The following is an 18,589-nucleotide window of genomic DNA, read 5'->3' as shown; positions in this document are numbered from 1 at the left end:
CCCTCTCCTGGTGTTGACACATCAGATTTTTAGATTCATATTAGAGTGACATGTCAATAAATGAAAAAACTTTTTAAACCACTCAGAACATTTTGTTTCTCCACCTCAGAAATCTTTCTACGCTCTCTTCTTCGACATTGTCGCTCTCGTGCAATCAGAAACTTCATTCAATCTCCCCTTTTTCAATTTGACCTTCTTCGATCTATCGGTTCCATAACCTTCGCTTTGATTTATCAAGGCCGACGACGATCGGTTGATTTCATAGCGAAATCAACACAACTCCTCCTCTCGCATCTATACTCAGAACAGAAGAGCAACGTTCACAACTCGATCTATACTCACAACTCCTCCTCTTTCTTCCTCTCGCATCTATGGTTCTTCTCGATAGAGGCAATCTAAAAGAGAAAGTCTCAACCTTTTTTTATTCTGTTTTGCTTTGCCTCTGATTTGCTTTTGCTTTTGTCTGTTTGTAGTTATCAAATACGCTTATATGTTCTTTAAAAATGTATCTCTATATATTGATTTATGCGTGCTAATGTTTCCCAGGATCTGTCCAGTGCCGTGGAGAAATTCAAACTCGGTTCTCTGTACCAGGAAGGAAACAAACGGGTCTTACCTATTTCCGTGCAGATGAAATCCCAATCTAGGCTTTGGTACGTACGACAGAACTTGGTCTACCCATTATCTTCGTTTAAGTTCTGAATCAGAAAGGAAGAGATGTGTTGCATAGACAGTGATGATGGGTTTTGATGTCTAGATTTCCTATCCCATTTGATTTTGCAGGGCATAAGGAGAAAGCGTACACGGTGCTACTGACACGGATGAAGAGATTAGTGGTTGAGGCAAGAGACAGTGTTGTGTCCTATATAGTTGCTTAGTGCAAGCTGCAGAAAAAAAAAAGAAATGATATCCTATGGTGTGAAGAAGATAGTGAGAGGTCCGGACCTTTGTTTGCTTACTAAGGTATGTTTTCCTCATGAGCTCTTTAAGTTTTGAAACCACACCCATGTCAGTGTCTTAAAAGAATGGTGATTTTCAAATAGACATAATACATAGCAAAGACAAGAAAAACATAAATATTAATAAAGTAGGTGTTGCATTATGTTTCTAATAAAAAAAATAAAGCAAATGTAGAAATAGAAACCTACAAGATGAGACTGTGCCTAATCTTGATTTACACATAATTCATATAATCAATGAAACATAATATTTCTTTGTAGATTAAGTAGCAGTCACATACTTCGTCAAACTGTCCAACAACTCATTCATCACCAACTTCAATTTGAGAGAGTAGCATTTCATAACCACGGTAATCCCTTACACTCATCTCTAGAACAACTCGACTGCAATTTTCTAGGCATTGCCAAACAGCTTCAAATTTGGATGTTCTGCTCCCTTTTTTCTTGGGATATCTCAGAACAGCCTTTAATCCTTCAATGTTTTTCTTTGTCGAAAGTTTGCAGCTTGCAAAGAGAGGAAGCGAAGATAGCAGTTTGGAACAAAATGCACAAGGTTTGGGACACTTGTGAGGATGAAAGTAGAACCTGCCATTAGAAAACTCGGTCCTCCTTCACTTATATGAAAACTCCCATAAACCAATCAAACCATGATGATTGTACTGTTTTTTTCTTTTGCTTGAATCACATGTGAAGCTGGAGAAGAAGAAATGACCATTACTGGATAAGATCTTTTACAAGCTTCAAACAACCAAGTCGAGAGGTCAGGTGGAGTTCAGTATTCAGTGATCATCAACGAGAACAAAAGTTTTGACTATAGATCCCTGCAATAAAACAGTAGCACAATATATATATACCAATAGCTACAACTCAAAAAGTTGAGAAATGAGATTCATGACATAGTGATTGGTGTCACGGAAGTTATTGAGAAACCAGAATTTAACTCTCATATATAGTTCCAGTTGGTTCTAAACGTCTGCACCAAAACCTGTAAAGTAGACAAAGGATAAAAAAAATCATGGGTTGTTTTTTTAAGCTTGGGCTGAGTAGTGACGGATGCTTATGGTTTGATCAGAGATGCGTGTATTGTTTTATACGAAAGTTATAAAATGAGATATGATGATGGTTAAATATTATCCTCGGGTCATCTAAAAAATAGACTGCACATTTAAAGTGATGAAAAGAAACAAGATCAACAATTAAGAATATAAAGGGATCTTGAACAATCTCCAAATCAAAAAGATATGAATTTCTTTCACTTTGTTAAGGTTTTTTTTTTTTGAAAAGGCCATTCTATTGTTAAGAAAAAATAATGCACATTTGAATTCTTTGAAACTAACAAAAAAAATAGAATTGTGTATTAGATCAGACATGTCAACACTATTGAGCCTCTCTTCTCTCTGTTATAATAAAATTAGAGAATGATTTTAGCTATAAAAAAACTCTTCTAGAAAAAGTTTTCGTAAAGAATGCCCTTTATTAAAAAAAAAAGTTTTCATAAACACTACATTTTTAGAAAGATACCAAAATCTAACAAAAAGTAATGTCAAAAATAATAACTACTATACAATAATATTTGTCATGCTATTAAATCACATCAAATTTCACCAATTTATTCTCTAACATTTTAGTATTTAGTAACAAGCGAATACACAAATGTAGAAATTACAATATATGTTAGATTGTAAATATAAGAATAAGAAAACTTATAATTGATATTGATGTACTTATTTATTTTCAAAATATTTTTAAAATTATATTAAATTTTTTAAAAAATTAAAAAAACTGCAGCATCGCTCGGATAATTACCTAGATTTTGATTTCAAAATCTTTCTTAATCATTTAATTAAGTATTTTTTCGTTGTGAACGACAATTATAAACAGAAATCAGGAGTTATCTAACTCCAACAAATATTGTCTATATAAACTAACAATAAGTATTTCAATAAGATGTATATACTCTTATTATATACTAAATTTAAATGTTTACAAAGAAACGTTATGATTTGATCTTAAGATATATACGTCACATTAAGAAATGATATTTATTCAAAATCACACAGAAAAGAACACATAATTTAGAGAAAAAAATATCCGATTTGAATTTTTCTATTAGGCCTCAAAATTATTTTATGGGATATCATTTTTTATGTTTTAATATAAATTAAACCAAAAAATTTACTCCTTAGAATATAATATTTAATTATTTTCTTTTATGAAAACAATCACATTGTTAACAAACACAACGAAGAATTACTATTTTTAAAACTACATAAAATGTAAAAGTAAAACCAAAGTTAGGAGTGCATTGTCTTACTAGATATGCATGGCTTCTAATATATATACATATTCATCATTTTTTATTATAGTTTATTATTTCATTGCTAACAAAATAAATTTTATATGTTTAGTAACATTTTCTAGAATTGTAACTTCTCAAAATGTAGAAATATTTGTTATAAAATATTCAGGTTTAATGATATATATATATATAGATCATTTTTCTCAAATCTGTAAGATATAATATTTCAACAATATTTATTAATTTTATAATATTTAAAAATATAAGTATAAAATGATTTTAACAAAATTCAACCGCGGCGTAGCGCGGGAAATATCCTAGTTCTAACAATAACATAAATGATTCTTTTGTGTATTAAGCGAATTGAGTAACAAGCAAGAAAGTGATTAATTAAAATGGGACCGAGTTATATAGGAGTCAATCGAAAATATAACTAACAAAAACGCTTTAATCGATGGAAGTGTTGAAACGTTGAAGTGTGAACACATCATTTGAACGGATAACCCAACGTTTACGAAATGTCGTCGACAGAGTTTAAAAAAAACGAATAACAAAAAGATTTAAGAATTTTGACAAGTAGACAATGTTTTTCTCTGCAACCACTACAACAGAGCCACATAACATTTTATAATTTTCTTTTAAAAAAGGAGAGGAGAAAACATGATTTCTAGAAACGAAGCTACAACCAAGACTAATACATGTACAACTACTAGTCCCTTTTCTTACTTCCTCAGCCAGTCTTGGTCCATGTCTAGACCAACAGTACCTAAGAAGACTCTTTGCTTGCCTCACAAGAAACACAACCATCTCAGCAGCTTCCAAAGGTCTTCAACAACAACGAAGACATCTCGTAAACATGTTATCATCAGATTCATCTTACTTTCTGGGAGGATACACAAACTATCTAGGCTCAAATATTGGCCTCACAACTGCAATATTGGCTCAGGAGCAGTGTCCTGCCGTTCGTTAATTATTAGATTCGGGTTAATTATGAGCTTCCAACTTAAAACCAATTGGCAATTAGTGGATTGGCCCTAACCCTTTATATATTACTTAATTATTTTTCTAACTACTGATGTGAGACTTTATTCATCAACACTCCTCCTCACGCACATGTGTGGACAACTGTGGGAATACCATCCACGGAGTGGCCCAACATCGGGTGGCTCTTTTTAATTTAACTTTGATCCACAAGGATCGACCGCTTTGATACCATATTAGATTCGGGTTAATTATGAGCTTCCAACTTAAAACCAATTGGCAATTAGTAGATTGGCTCTAACCCTTTATATATTACTTAATTATTTCTCCAACTACCGATGTAGGACTTTATTCATCAACATTAATCTTCGGCGAGAGTACCAAGAGATCGGTTTTGAAGAAAACATGGGTGGTGCAATTCAAGATCATCATCACAAATTAAAGTTTGGTGACGTATCTTTAACTATGGTTGGAGATCAACATCAAAATCAGAGGCATCACATGTTGATGGAGAGTTACTATTCCTCGTTTTCTCCTATTAATGACGATTTGCCAATTTGTTTTTCCATTTAGTTGGTTGTATTTGTATCAGCAGAGGCCCCAAGATATCTTTTGCTTCAGAGCCTCTTGCTTTTCTTGGATTGTTATATTTCAAAATAACTTTTGTTTTCTCCTTTACAAAGTTGAGATATCACCACATTCCTCTCAGGGCAAATTGGACTAGAAACTGGCTAAAGACCACAGAGAGACCAAATAAAGTTAAAATAGAGTCCAAACTAGCTAAAGTCAGTAACAAGTCTTACAGTAGAGCAAAAATTATTTAGATAATAAACAAAACTAACTACTATCAGTCTTGATGCTTTGGAGGTATCCTTCCTCTAGCCAACATCTTCAATCTTCTTCTTCTTCTTCCGGTTGATGCAAATACTCATCTTCAAAGTAGTCCGTCCAGCCAAGAAATAGTTAGGAACAGAGATGAAGTCCTTGTCAGGAGTTTGGAAGCTCACTTTCTGAATCCTATTCATCTCACCCAATCCAAACGGCATGGATCTAGCTGCGGCTCCGTACACCGAATAAGAGAGTTGAAAGGAGAACTCGGAGACTCCAGGAGCACAAGGTGCTATATAGTTGACAGTCACATACACTCCTTGTTCCACCTCGAAGCACTGAACCACAACCAATGGGCCATCTCTACCTTCCTGACCATCTCTACGCTCCTGAAGAACCAAAATCTTCTCGCTTATCTCGACCCATGCGTCCTCGTTCTCGCCGCAGGTGAAACCTTTCCATGTGTCCAAGTGGTAAGCGTGGTAGTGACGTAGAGATCCTTGCAGAGTCCGGAGTAGCTGCAGCCTGGTGCAGGACAGTGGCATAAACTGAACCTGCATTCCTTCTCGTGTGCCAACTCTTTGCCGTAAGAGAACTTGTGTGTGCAGCCATGTTTTGCGTTAGGGCATGGGACGATGATTGCTTCCAGAACTCTCTCCATCATGCTGTTTCGATATATACACTAAACCAATATTTTTTATTTTAGATAAAATATATCATAAAATAGAAAGTCTAAAAATAATTTATTTGTAAATTAATAAATTGATAAAATATTATAATTCTAGCATTGTTAATTTATAGAGTTTTTATTGCATTACATAATCGATATATACACTCTACATTGAGATCAATATAATAGAGACGTATCCACGCTTTCATACGGTGTGGCACGTGCTACAGCCTAAATTTAAAAGTTTCTTGTATACGAATATGCAGTTGGAAATTGTTAGCTTTGTTGGTTTAAAATATTAATTAATGCCCCATGTGTCTATGGTTCAAATCGTGAACCTGTTTTGGCTTTTCCAGTTTTTACACATTTTATTATAGTTTAGTCATTTTTCCATAGAACAATTTTTCATTTTTCCTTATTCTTTAATATCTAATAGAATTTTTATTTTCTTTTTTTATTTTTTTGAGTATTATTTTTATTTTCCAAAAATTTAGTTTATTTAAGTTATACATTAAAATTTATTTTTATCAAGTTTGTATGTTCCAATATTTAAATTAAATAATAAAGTTAGATTTTAATAATAAAGTTAGATATAATATTTTTTGTGATATTACTTAAAACATTTAACATTATAAAAATGTTATCTTTTTACTTGACTCATTTTAAAATAAATATAAGTTTAGAGAGTAAGATACTTTAAAAAAGTATAATATAACATAATATATTTTAATGAATAAAATAATTTATATAAAATATTTTTTTTTTGAACGTCTAATTAATTATGCTATTACTATGATGAGAATATTACATAGACGATTCTACAGCCGATAATTATACTAAATATTTAGTTATGATAAAATTTACGAAAATATATCGTGCCCCATGTTATATTATTTCTGGATCCGCCCCTGAATATACCTTAACTTAACATATATTTATGTTCTAATATTATTATTAATGAAACATACTTATCTTGAGTGAGAATAAGTCTGAAATAATTAGTTAAGGTATTTGACCAAAAAAAAAATTAGTTAAGGTTAAGGTATTCTAAGTCTTTTGTGGTGAATAGATTTTCTTGGTTGCATGACCTCTAATTATTCTGAATTATGGTAAAACGATAATAGTTTTATGCAAAATGTTCATATGATTTAGATGGGTTTTAGATGGTCTGTGTCTAGACCAACAGTACCTAAGAAGCTCTTGCTTGTCTCACAAGAAACACTACCATCTCAGCTTCCACAGTTCATCAAAACAACAAAGATATCTCTTCGTTTTGCTAAACCTCACATCACCAGACAGGCTCATCACTCATCCAAACGGTTTGACATAACATCTCCCACTGGAGATCAATACAAACAAAGCACAACCAAACGCACGCCACAAAAGAAACAAAAAACACCTTTTACTACAACACCATCTTGGTATCACAAGACCATCAGAGGCAAGTCGTTTCACAAGAAATTTAGAAAAAAGAAAACACAAATACTACGATCAACAACTTCAGTATCCTCATCATGTTTTCTTTTCTGGTTTGCGGATGCAAATTCTCATCTTCAAATCAGACCGCCCATCCAAGAAATAGTTAGGAATAAACATGAAGTCCTTGTCAGGAGTTTGGAAGCTCACTTTCTGAATCCTATTCATCTCACTCAATCCAAACGACATGGTTTTCTTAGCTCTGAACGGCGAGTAAGAGGAGTAAGAGAGTTGAAAGGAGAGCTCCGAGACTCCAGGAGAGGTGCGATACAGTTGACAGTCACATAAACTCCTTGTTCCTCCTCGAAACACTGAATCGCAACCAATGGTCCTTTATATTCCTGAAGAACAAAAATCTTATCCCTGATGTGCATCCACGCGTCCTCTTCATAGCCACACCTGTAACTATCCCATAAGTCACGGTGGTTATCATAGTAGTGAAGGTAGAGATCATTGCACAGGCCGGCGTAGGTGCAGCCTGGTGCAGGACAGTAGCAAAGAGATAAACTGCATTCCTTCTCATGGACTAACTCTTTCCCATAAGAGAACTTCTCGGTGCAGCCATGTTTTGCATTAGGGCATGGGACGATGATTGCTTCCAAAACTCTCTCCATCATTCTGTTTCGATGGACACCAATGGGCAACGTGCAAGAAGGGCATTTGTTCCTCATGTTAACACAGCAAGACGAGCAAGCTATGTGTCCATTGTCACACTGAGATTACAAAAAAAGAAATAAAAAAAGACACAGTCACAGTTATTAATTATCATTACCAAAGTTGTAACGAAGACTTAATATGTTCACAAGACTTATTTGATATTGGATCAAAAGGTTTCTTTACGTAACATGATATATATATATGTACATTGCAGTGATGTTCTGTAATGAAATATGCTTCCTTTACAGACAAGTAAGAGCTAGGTAAGAAGAAACAAAGACCTGAAAGATAGGGCTTGTCAGTGCGTGGCAGCAAACGGGACAATCGAGAAGATCCAGATCGAACAGCGTCCCTGATCGTTCCTCTGTTACATCAACCTCACCACCGGTCGCCGTTCCTTCTCCACCATTCTCGCCCCCTTCACTAGCTTCTTCAACGGGCTCTGCTTCATCTATAACGCTTCTCCTCGAAAAGAAAATTTGGGCTCTTTTGCTCACCATGGCTAGCTAACGAGATGACAGATATGCAAAACCCTAAATTTGCTCTGGGTATTTCTTGAGACAACCCTAACTTTGTTCTTTTATAGCATAATTGAGTCGGTTATCTCATATTAACATTTTTAAAAAAATTACCTTCACCAATATTTACTTGCAAGTAATCAGGAAACAAGTTCGAAAAGGAACAATTACACACACGTACCGCCCTGATTAGCCTACCTAAAATCAACCCTCCAGCCCCAAAACAGCAGGAGGGATTCAAAAATGTGATTAAAAAATTAAAACAAAAATAAAAATTAAATATCTCATATTTACAACGCTGCTATTACGTTAAAACAAAAATATCTCCTATTTTTTGTATATAGTGAAACTAGATGTTTTCATGGGTTATGCAAATAAATAAAAATTTAGAACTAAATTATATTTAAAAATAAAAACATCTGTTAATATTTTAGATTTACTATTTGCTTAATAATATTTTAATAAATAACTACCTTCTAATGGAAATATCCTAGTCTAATTAACTTAAACCCGTAGCATCATCTTTTCTAAGACATGTCAAAATAAATGAATACGCTGATGACATATAAGCGAACTTCATAAAAAGAATTCCCAAAAATCGTTTAGGGGACTAGGCATAGACATATAGACCGACCGAGAACAGAACTAAACCCAAAATATTTATCGGATACTGGCGGAATTATTTCTATTACCAAACCGGAAAACAAAATAACCTAACCAAATTTCATCAATTACGAAATGCTATTCCGATAACGTTGCAACTTAACTTTGTGTATATAGACCACCAACATTTGGCATTAACGATATAATAATCTAGTAATAGTAGGAATCACGTCGATCACTATGTAACAAACAAGTAAACTTCACAAGAATAGAAACAATGAAATGTGAAAAGAAAATTGAAAGGAGAAAAGTATAACACACAAGATTTGCGAAATGTCGACAGAGTCAAGACCAAAAACGAATTGAAAAAAAGCTTGAGAACTGCGACGAATACATAATGTTTCTCTCATATTCTGCAACCAGTAACTATTGCTAGAACAAAGCCACAACATTTTTTAATAAAATAAAAAGTGAAAATAGGATTTCTAGTTCTTGGGAGCGACCTTTTCCTTGGCCTTTTGGAGTTTTAAGACCTTCTTCACAATCTTTTGCTCCTCCACAAGGAAAGCACGGACGATTCTGTTTAAACACAATCCAATAAAGAGCACAACAATCAATTTTTGATGCGTAAACGAAGTCAGATAAACTTGTTACATAAACAAGCTAAAGAACTAACTAACCTCTCCCTAACAGCCAAAGCAGACAAAACACCACCGTACGCACGGTTCACGGTTCTCCTGTTTCTGGATAATCGAGACCTCTTGTACTCAGCAGGCCTCAAGTGAGGGATCTAAACAAACAAAAGACAAAACGAGTTAGATTCTGATGAAATTACATAATATATAAGTAACATTTGAAAAACAATTAGTACAAATGAGACATGTAACAATTTGGAACATGATAGAGATTTCTGCCACCAAGTAAAACAATTATGTCCTTAAATAAATTAAAAAGGAGAAAACTATGAAAAAGACAAAGGCGGCACTAAATGTAGCTTATGATAAAGTTATGTCCTGGTGTGGGATTCATCTAACCAGCACAAGACCGTCAATAAGCACGGACAAGAACAACAACTACATTTGCATTGATCTATGCAACACTACCATCAACTCAATCAACCAAGTACCAAATCACACAAGATCAGAGGGACTTACACCCTGAATACGCTTGCCGGTAACGGGGCATTTAGGTCCACTGGCACGCTTCTTGGTGGTCTGGAATGTCAATTTACCACCTGCAACAAAACCAAACCACTCAAAGATGTCAATACATTACACACAAACTTTATAGATCGATGGGAGAGTTTGGTTTTTTGAGAAAGAGAGACCAGGGGTTTTGAGGATCCTGTGCTGGTTGGATTTGGTGGCGTAGCTGTGACGAGAACGGTATACAAGACGCTGCACCATTTTTCACGCTCTTTCTTTATCCTCCTTTTAGGGTTTTATCCTGACGGGAGCAGAGGAAATGGCGTCTTCGCTTATCTTAGCTATTTAAAGCCTTAACACTTTAGTGCCCTAAATCGAACGGTCAAGATCATATTTTCGTACTTATCAATCAACGGACTAGATCCGTTACTCGGATATACAATACTGGGCTTGTTAGGCTTATTTATTCAGTTCGCTTAGTGAAGCCCATATATGACTCGGTCTAGAGCCGTGAAATAAGCCCATATAGACTTGTCTCGCAGTGGATTCGACCCGGGGGGCTACTTGTGCACTCAAATTCATTGCATTATTCACCAAAATCAATCTTATCAACAAGCTTCCTAGCTTTGATTATTTACGGGGATCAGAGCGAATCAGCGAAACCCGTTTTTACCACAAAGTTTTAATAATATCTATGATATGTTATTACGTATGATTATTTCTACTATAGGAAAAAAGCTAGTACATGAAATACTATAAACAAAGAAAAGGTTTCTGCATAAAACATCATCGAAAACGATTTTTATCAAGGTGTAGTAAATAAATAAACTTCATGAATCAAGTATAAAGTGAATATTAAATTTATTTATTTTTAATTTTGGGGATATCCCATGCCGATACTAAATATTCATAAGTACTTAATTTTTATGGAACAAAAGACTGAAATGATAGATGGAGCACCATAGAAATCAACTGGAAAGATTTTGAACTGATAGAACAAGAACATTTTATTTGTATCATAATATAAGATAAGTCTTAGGAATTATTCAATACTGAGAAGAAAACAAAAAGCAAAGGGACGAGATTTTAAACATTATCTTCCTTTTTAACTTTTTCAGCTGGTTTAATTTAATTTTTCTGGTAATAATAGACAAGAGTACATAACAAAATTAGGTCGGGCTCTCTCTCCTCTCTTTTAGCGAGAGAATTTTCTCTCCAAACCTCATATTCTCTTATCAATAAAAAATATTTCAGAGGGTTGAATGTTGATTTAGAAGGAAAGAGAGTCAAACGTTTTTGCTTTCCGGTTTCGGTATCCGACCGGATCTGACTCCGGCGATGCTCCTTCCTCTTCGGAGGTCGTTCGGCTTTTGCCTCCAGTGTCTTCGCTTGTTCTCCCAGTGTAGGACATCTGGCTTTGACTCCGTCTCGCGCTCTTCTCGATGGCGACGGCGGATTGAAGCTTCCTGTCTCTCCTCTTTTCATCCATCTCTCTTCCCACGGCTTCGTCTTCTTCTATCCCCTTCTTTAGGGTCGATTCATCTTTGGGCTTCCGCTCATCGTCTAAAGATGACTGTGGTTTTCGCAGAAAGAGCGGAGTTTTGGGTTGATCGTAGATGATTGCGTTTGAAGCGTTGATTTGGTATGCGGCGTGGTGTGTGATTTGGTAATGTCCGGATGAGATCTTGATGATAGCTCTCCGGCAGACGTTTTGGCGATAAAGTGGGCGCGGTGATTTGTCGACGGCGTGTTCCGGCGAAATATCAGTCGTTTCGTTTTTCTCCGGCGAAAATCTCGGCTTTCGGTTGATGACGGTATAGATGGTTGACGCGTGGCATGTGCGATCGATGAAGTTTTGCACGTGGACGGGTTGGGAAAGATTTGTGGACGCGTGGCTTTGGTGGAGACGTGTGGATTCGGGTCTGGGCTTTGGACCGTTTCGGTTGCCCTTCATGTCGGGCTTGAGATTTAGTTGTAATGGGTCTGGATGGCCTTTTTGTTTCGGTTTGGGATAAGTCTTTTTATGACCTTGACCTTTAATAAAACTTTATTAGACGGAAAAAAAAAAACATAACAGAATTAGGATAAGCATTCGGTAGCTCTACGTTCTTTCTGAGGAACAAAGGCAAAAAATCATATTCCTAGATCTGGATCTGAAGCCATAAGGTTCCAACATACATACAGTTGGTCACCTAGAAAAAGATATATTGGTCGTCTGTCTGGCAACGATCGTACTGGACCGCCTTTCTTCAGTCTCGACTACGTATGCGTGGATACTTTTGTCCGTGACATTGAAAACATGCTTGTTATACGCATCCAGTCTGATTCGTAAATTTACATACAAAAACGTTAATCCAAAAGAAAAAAAATAAGTGCACTGAAAGAAATCTGATTAAAAAGAGTAAATTTAATATCATTGGATAAGAGGATCAGTGGCGCAGGGATAGCCAGACATTTATATAGTGTAGATATACTATAATAATCGTAACGTTTGTATTATTCTTAATTAGGATAAGTAAGCGAGATTGCTGTTGCCCAAAGCTTATCCTTAAATGGAAAGGCGAGATAAGCCCGCATTTTTATAACTTTATAATATACTAATAACTCAACAAATATGCCGCCCAGATGACCTAATTATATTCGGCCACGCCATAGTTCCTTGCCATCTTTAATAACCACGTCGTATCTCATAATTAAGCAAACTCTACTTACTATATCTTAAAAGTTCAGGATATTATTTCCAGTTATACATAAGATAACATTGAATAACAATGGCGAAAGTTATTTCAATATACAAAACAAATAAACGAATCTTTTGATTTCATCTATCATTACTGGAGAATTACGCACTTACTATAATTAGAATGGTTTGCGTTTCCAGTTTAACCTTTTCCATTACAAAACCCATTATGATCTCTGAAACATCTCTGTCCAACAACTTCAATAATATTTTTGAAACTGCATATATATCGATGATCGATTACACGTTAGAACTTACTATTAAAAGATTTGAACGGTTAATGCTCATAACTTTAATTTTCCCCGAATTTAAGTATGGTAATTAGCGTCAAGAAGACGATGACCCACCAACGTTGTCTCCATCTTCCCCACCATTATTACAGCTCTTGAGTGTTCAGACAAAGACGAGGATGATCCTCCATAGACAAGATCTCTCTGTTCTTCCCGTTGAGAAGTGAATACTTATTATTATGCATCCACACTTTAAGAACTCCTCTCTCGATCCCGTTCTCGCTACAGAACCCTCTCACCGACTTTTCATCACAGCCGTTGATCTTCCACCCCGCTTTCTCGGCGAACGCCCTCATCTTCGTCTTCTGCTCCGGCGTGAACTTGGTCCTCGTCCGCTTTCTCATTTCCCCTTTTGAGCTGTGCTCCGATCTTACACCCGTCGGATCTTGATCCGACGGTCCAGGGAAGCCGGAGCTGAGAGAGAGCAGCATGTGATGTGGAGCTGAAGTGTAGTAAGAGCAAGGAACAGGGGAAGCCACGCGGTGAAGCGACTGAGACGGCGGCGATTCGGTGCCGGAGGGAGAGGAAGGGAGGAAGCTGAGATGGTCGGAAGGGTCACGGCGGTGGAAATTACGGTGGCAGCCGCAAGCGGCGCAGCGGAGAGAGGAAGGGTCGGTGTGAGTCGCGGTTGGTGTTGGCATAAACTCGCCGCAGCCGTCGAGCGCGTGGCCGCCGAGGTTAGCGGCGTGGTTTTTCAAACACTCTTTGTAACAGACACCCATTTCCTCGGCGATGGTTAGTTGTCCGGCGAAGGGAGAGATTGGTAATGTTTGTTTTTGTTTTGAAGACAAATCCATAGCTTTACTTTACTTCTCTCTTTATAGTGTGTTAACTCTCATCTGATTAACGTAGTTTAAAGAGGAGATTAGGTTTTGTGGGTTTTATTTTTTATTTATTTTTATATTTTAAAGTGAAAATTAAGTAAGTGCATGTGACGATGATGTAATTATATCGGTAAAGAACATGGCAGTGATGAAATATAATTAGGACTTTAAAAATGTAATAAGTGCTTACCTGCAAACGTCCGAAACACACACAGTAAAAGAAAGAACACACTGTATATCAAATGAAAACCTACAACACATTTTAAATTATTTTTTGTTGAGAAGTTTAGCAATATTCATACGTTATAGACTATATAATTTAATAAAATAATGGGTCGTATCAGAAGCTTTTCTCCAATGATTTTACAAGACATTTTGTAAGTTATGGGTTTTCACTTTTTCACCAATGGGTAACTTGTTGGTGGAGATGAAGAAATTGGTAAAGCTAATAATAATATTATCAATTTATCATATAGTAGTAAAGAAAAATAGAAAGGAATATATTCGACGGAGAGGGAAGGACTTAGTCCAACGCGTATACGTGGCCGATGCCCATTACATGCATCGTACTAGAGGACAATTCCAGCTGCCCTGCAATTTTATTTTCGAAGTTCACGTCAGAGCCCCATGTTTTAGTAAATTTTCGGTCTCAGCCCTACATTTCTATCTGCTTCATTTTAACCTTTTCTAGTTTGTTTTGTTCTTGGTTGTCAACGGTCATAAAATGAATAGCGACCATTTTCTTATTTACGTTTTGTATTATATAATGCCAGTTATTACTTTAGACGGCAACTTTCCTATTAATCCATTAATCGAAATTAATTATTGAGTGTTCTGTGGTTTCTTCTAATATAGCTAATTACGTGTTCAACTTAAGTATTTGACTTGTGCCAATGTGCTATATGTTCTTTTGTAGAAATTAGAAACTCACTTAGCTAGATACTTGTTTTGAACGAAGACTTCATACTTAGCAATAGTGGAGCACATAAGAATTTTCCGTGACAATTGCCAAACTCCATTTTGTAATTTAAATCATACAAATAAAATGTCTAATTTCCTTAACCACTACCTTAAAGACGCTTATCTCTTGACCGACCTCTTCTTCACACTTCTTGTCATCACTGTGGCGCCGTAATGTGGTCTTCCTCCTTTGCATTTTTCTTACGTTATGCTTTCGGTCACCACTATGTTTGGAAGTCATTCTCTTCTATTAACTACTTTCTAATTTTTTTTTCTGATATCTAACTATATTAAGTTTTTTAAGCACCACATTCCATATCCACCAATATATTTATGTATTTTATCAGTTATAAAACTTCTAGCAAAATTATACATGTATATCGCTTCAGTAGTAGTGTTTAATTAACTTCATCTTACGGGTATAGTGATGAAGTTTGCGCTAAACTGGAAAATGGGTGAAACCATGGTTCTCAATAGGCCGCGCTTCTTCTTTGAATCATTGGTTTCTAACTTTCTATTGCCAGCGTCAACAGACCACCTCTCCTCCCACCTGACTCCTTAACCTTAGAACTACCAATTTATGGTTATAGTTTTGTTATATAGCGGTTAGAGTTAAATTTACGAGTATGTATAGGTAAGTGATGTAACTTCTATAAATATGGCTCTTATATCATCTTAAGTTTCATGAGTTTTAAATTTTAAACCAAGTGGCAGTTAGTGGAGTATATCAAATCTTTTATATATTAATCAAGGCTTTTACATATTTTCGATATGAGATCTTCTCTCTAACAAATAATATATAAAACATTTTGTTAATTTTTTTAACTAAAAACATAAGTTTGTATCAGTTTCAATGAAACAATGCTAAATAATTAATAAAAACATCAGTTAAACTGATGTTGAAATACACATTTTTGTATCACTTAGTAATAAATAATTTAAATTAATACCATTTATTTTTTTATAGCATTTATAAATCATTTACCACATGTTAAAATTTGATTGATAATGTGACTTATGTTTTATTATATAAAAGATGATATGTTGTTGTTTGAAAGACGAGTCAGAATAAAAAATGTGGTTCATTTTACTGAGACCTACATGCATAAGAAACCATAAGAAACTAAAGATATAATCTCAATCTAGATTAATTTGCAGATAAAATAAACAAAAAGAGTTCTGTCAATCTATATCTTCGTTTTTGTTACACATCTCTGTCTAAATGGATGAATATAATAACAAGCGAGAATGTGATTTCTCGTTTTATTCCGCTCTGTACAAAACATGGATCTGCTCCATTATCCATTTCCCATGCCATCCCCCGCATAAAATTTGTTTTCATATCATATATATGATTAGCCACATCATCATAAGTTCATAATCATTTCTAATAATGAAACACACATAAAATTAGTTCACAAGATTTTTATAATTCTTTTTTTTTTGAACAACTTACAGCACAACACAACACAACTCAACTTTGCATTCAAAACCACCAAACTTTCACCGTCTCAAAAATTACCAAGCATTGCATTGACCAAGATGGTTCACAGATAAAACAATGACTAATTTGCTTTATGCATAATTATAAACATCACAACAAAAATAGTTAAGATTATTAACTAGTTTCAGGGATCATCAAAAACATGAAAATACACCAACATTTCCAGATACAATTCTATCTGAAACATAAAAATACGCAAATCGTTAACGGAAGACATCAACGGAAGTTCACACTTATTTGATCTTTCCACTAAAAAAGAGATACACCATATTTAAAGACTTAAGGAAACAATATATTGATCAGAGAGGACATATCTCTATTATTAAAATAGAAGTACATATATAAATTAACCCTTAGTTTTCAGTGTTATTTACAATAGTATGCCACTGAAGTAATTAAATGAACCATTAAATGAACCTATATTTAAGGAATTATTGTTTTTTTCTATTTATTAAACAGTTTCCCAAATCAATTTAACTTAATTTCGTATTTAATATATTTCCTAAAATAAATTAGCTGATTTTTAGGAATATTCATATTTAAAATTTATTTTAACAATATTAAAATTGGATAAATTCAAGTTAAATTCAACATTAAACAATATTTTGAATATTCCCAAAATATATGATTAACTTACCATTAATATATTTGAATAATAAATCTATATATGCTAAGATTTTAAATATTTTAAACAAGATGAAATATTGTAACTCAATATTATTTTAATATAATTAAATCTCACCTAGGTTATATATTTTTCAAGAATTTTAAAATTATATGTTTAACTATTTTGGTTGCTATTAATTATTGTTCAAAAAAATTAATACTGAAATTTAAATATATTTGAATTATTTGTAAATCAATGTTTAATGTTTATTAACATATATATTTTTTCTAATGTATCTAAATCTTACCATATTATCCATATTTGATCAAAATATTTAAATTCTTTTTACATTTGAAAAATAATTTCATGTTACAAGAAATATTATTCAAACTATCAATAGGTCAATATTAATTTTTCAAAAGTTTAATAACAAGCACAGGATACTATTTTTACAGCACATAAACTATTCGACTTTTGTGTTTATAAAAATTTAGAAATATGTAAATTTTTTTAAAAAAATAAACTGATAAACAATTAAATAATATTTATTTATATAATAATAAAAATAAATACCCGTCCGGCCGGACGGGTCCAGCTCTAGTTCCATATTTAAAAATTTAAACAACAACACCAATACGTAGGCTTTTTAGAAATAAGTCCTTCGTTTAGAACGCAAACACCGTTTTTATAAGACAAATTTACACAATATTTATGGCAGTCTGGATTTGAGAATTTTTCACTACAATCTGGTCCACATTTCGGAGCCGCAGCTTGCACAAAAATCCCCGTTTCAACTAAAAATCATTAAGAAGAAATATTAGAGAGGGATACAAATCATATATGTGTGTGTGTGTAAAATACTTTTTGAGAAAAAGAAATATATACCATTGAAAAGATCACATGAAATGGCCGCCATAACAACAAGAGTAAAAGTAACTATCAATTTGAAGGAACCCATGTAAACTACTCTTTCTAATACTCGGTTTCTTGAAACCAAAATTATATATTTCTGAGTTTTGGTTTAATGATCAATAGTTGACCATGAACATGATGTATTTATAATTACATAAACCTAAGTAGAAGAGGAATTTGACCGAAAAAGTTTGACTGGAACAATATGAACATAATAGAAAAGGAATAAAATCATCTCATGTATTCCCATCAAAATTATTATGGAATAATTCTTTTTACATTTTGTCTACTTTTGTGGAATTAGTTGAATGATTATTTCATTCTGATTTAAGTAAATGTAAAAAATAATATCAGAATTAATGGAATAAATCATTCAGAATTATTTTAACCAAAAATGAAGATACAGTTGCAGTCAAAAAGTTATGTTCAAGTATTTGAGCATGTCCAAGTTCGTAGTTTAGCTTGTTAGAATAATAAATGTGGGTATTTCTTTCAATTTTTTTCTTTCCAAAAAGTATTTCACAATATTTATGTTTCTAGTCTTCTTCTCTTTTGTTCTTTTAAATAATAATAATAAAACATTTCAAAAAATGTTTTGTTCAAAATTGGAGTTTTA

The 18,589-nt window shown here is 33.9% G+C and overlaps 3 protein-coding genes, 1 long non-coding RNA gene, 1 other non-coding gene and 2 pseudogenes across 5 annotated transcripts; 1 reads left to right on the top strand and 6 right to left on the bottom strand.

Moving 5' to 3' along the window:
* The first annotated feature begins 99 nt into the window (after positions 1-99).
* Positions 100-1,905, top strand: LOC108816521 (uncharacterized). The gene is made up of 4 exons (XR_001943874.2): positions 100-653; positions 784-963; positions 1,221-1,309; positions 1,457-1,905. It is a non-coding gene; the product is annotated as an uncharacterized LOC108816521 (long non-coding RNA).
* A 3,212-nt stretch (positions 1,906-5,117) lies between these two features.
* Positions 5,118-5,946, bottom strand: LOC130504947 (E3 ubiquitin-protein ligase SINA-like 2; annotated as a pseudogene).
* A 1,062-nt stretch (positions 5,947-7,008) lies between these two features.
* LOC108827791 (E3 ubiquitin-protein ligase SINA-like 2) lies at positions 7,009-8,581 on the bottom strand (annotated as a pseudogene).
* Positions 8,582-9,269: 688 nt separating this feature from the next.
* On the bottom strand, positions 9,270-10,477 carry LOC108827793 (60S ribosomal protein L34-2). The gene is made up of 4 exons (XM_018601277.2): positions 10,319-10,477; positions 10,146-10,225; positions 9,672-9,781; positions 9,270-9,570 (listed from the first exon to the last, which is right to left on the bottom strand). Exons 1-4 carry the CDS (start codon positions 10,395-10,397, stop codon positions 9,477-9,479), a joined length of 363 nt encoding a protein of 120 aa, XP_018456779.1. The 5' UTR covers positions 10,398-10,477; the 3' UTR covers positions 9,270-9,476.
* LOC130504949 (small nucleolar RNA snoR110) lies at positions 9,896-9,986 on the bottom strand. The gene has a single exon (XR_008941504.1). It is a non-coding gene; the product is annotated as a small nucleolar RNA snoR110 (small nucleolar RNA).
* Positions 10,478-13,075: 2,598 nt separating the features above from the next.
* LOC130504948 (zinc-finger homeodomain protein 11-like) lies at positions 13,076-14,068 on the bottom strand. Its single transcript, XM_056999555.1, has one exon. It carries the CDS (start codon positions 13,961-13,963, stop codon positions 13,253-13,255), a length of 711 nt encoding a protein of 236 aa, XP_056855535.1. The 5' UTR covers positions 13,964-14,068; the 3' UTR covers positions 13,076-13,252.
* A 3,600-nt stretch (positions 14,069-17,668) lies between these two features.
* On the bottom strand, positions 17,669-18,069 carry LOC108827001 (putative defensin-like protein 66). Its single transcript, XM_018600343.2, has 2 exons — positions 17,947-18,069; positions 17,669-17,855 (listed from the first exon to the last, which is right to left on the bottom strand). The coding sequence occupies exons 1-2, from the start codon at positions 18,017-18,019 to the stop codon at positions 17,671-17,673; spliced, it is 258 nt and encodes an 85-aa protein (XP_018455845.1). The 5' UTR covers positions 18,020-18,069; the 3' UTR covers positions 17,669-17,670.
* Between the last annotated feature and the right edge of the window lie 520 nt (positions 18,070-18,589).

This window comes from Raphanus sativus, unplaced genomic scaffold, assembly GCF_000801105.2.
Source record: "Raphanus sativus cultivar WK10039 unplaced genomic scaffold, ASM80110v3 Scaffold1906, whole genome shotgun sequence".
Lineage (NCBI taxonomy): Eukaryota > Viridiplantae > Streptophyta > Magnoliopsida > Brassicales > Brassicaceae > Raphanus > Raphanus sativus.
Note: the sequence above shows the minus strand (reverse complement) of the source record. Positions and strands in the feature narration are given on the sequence as shown.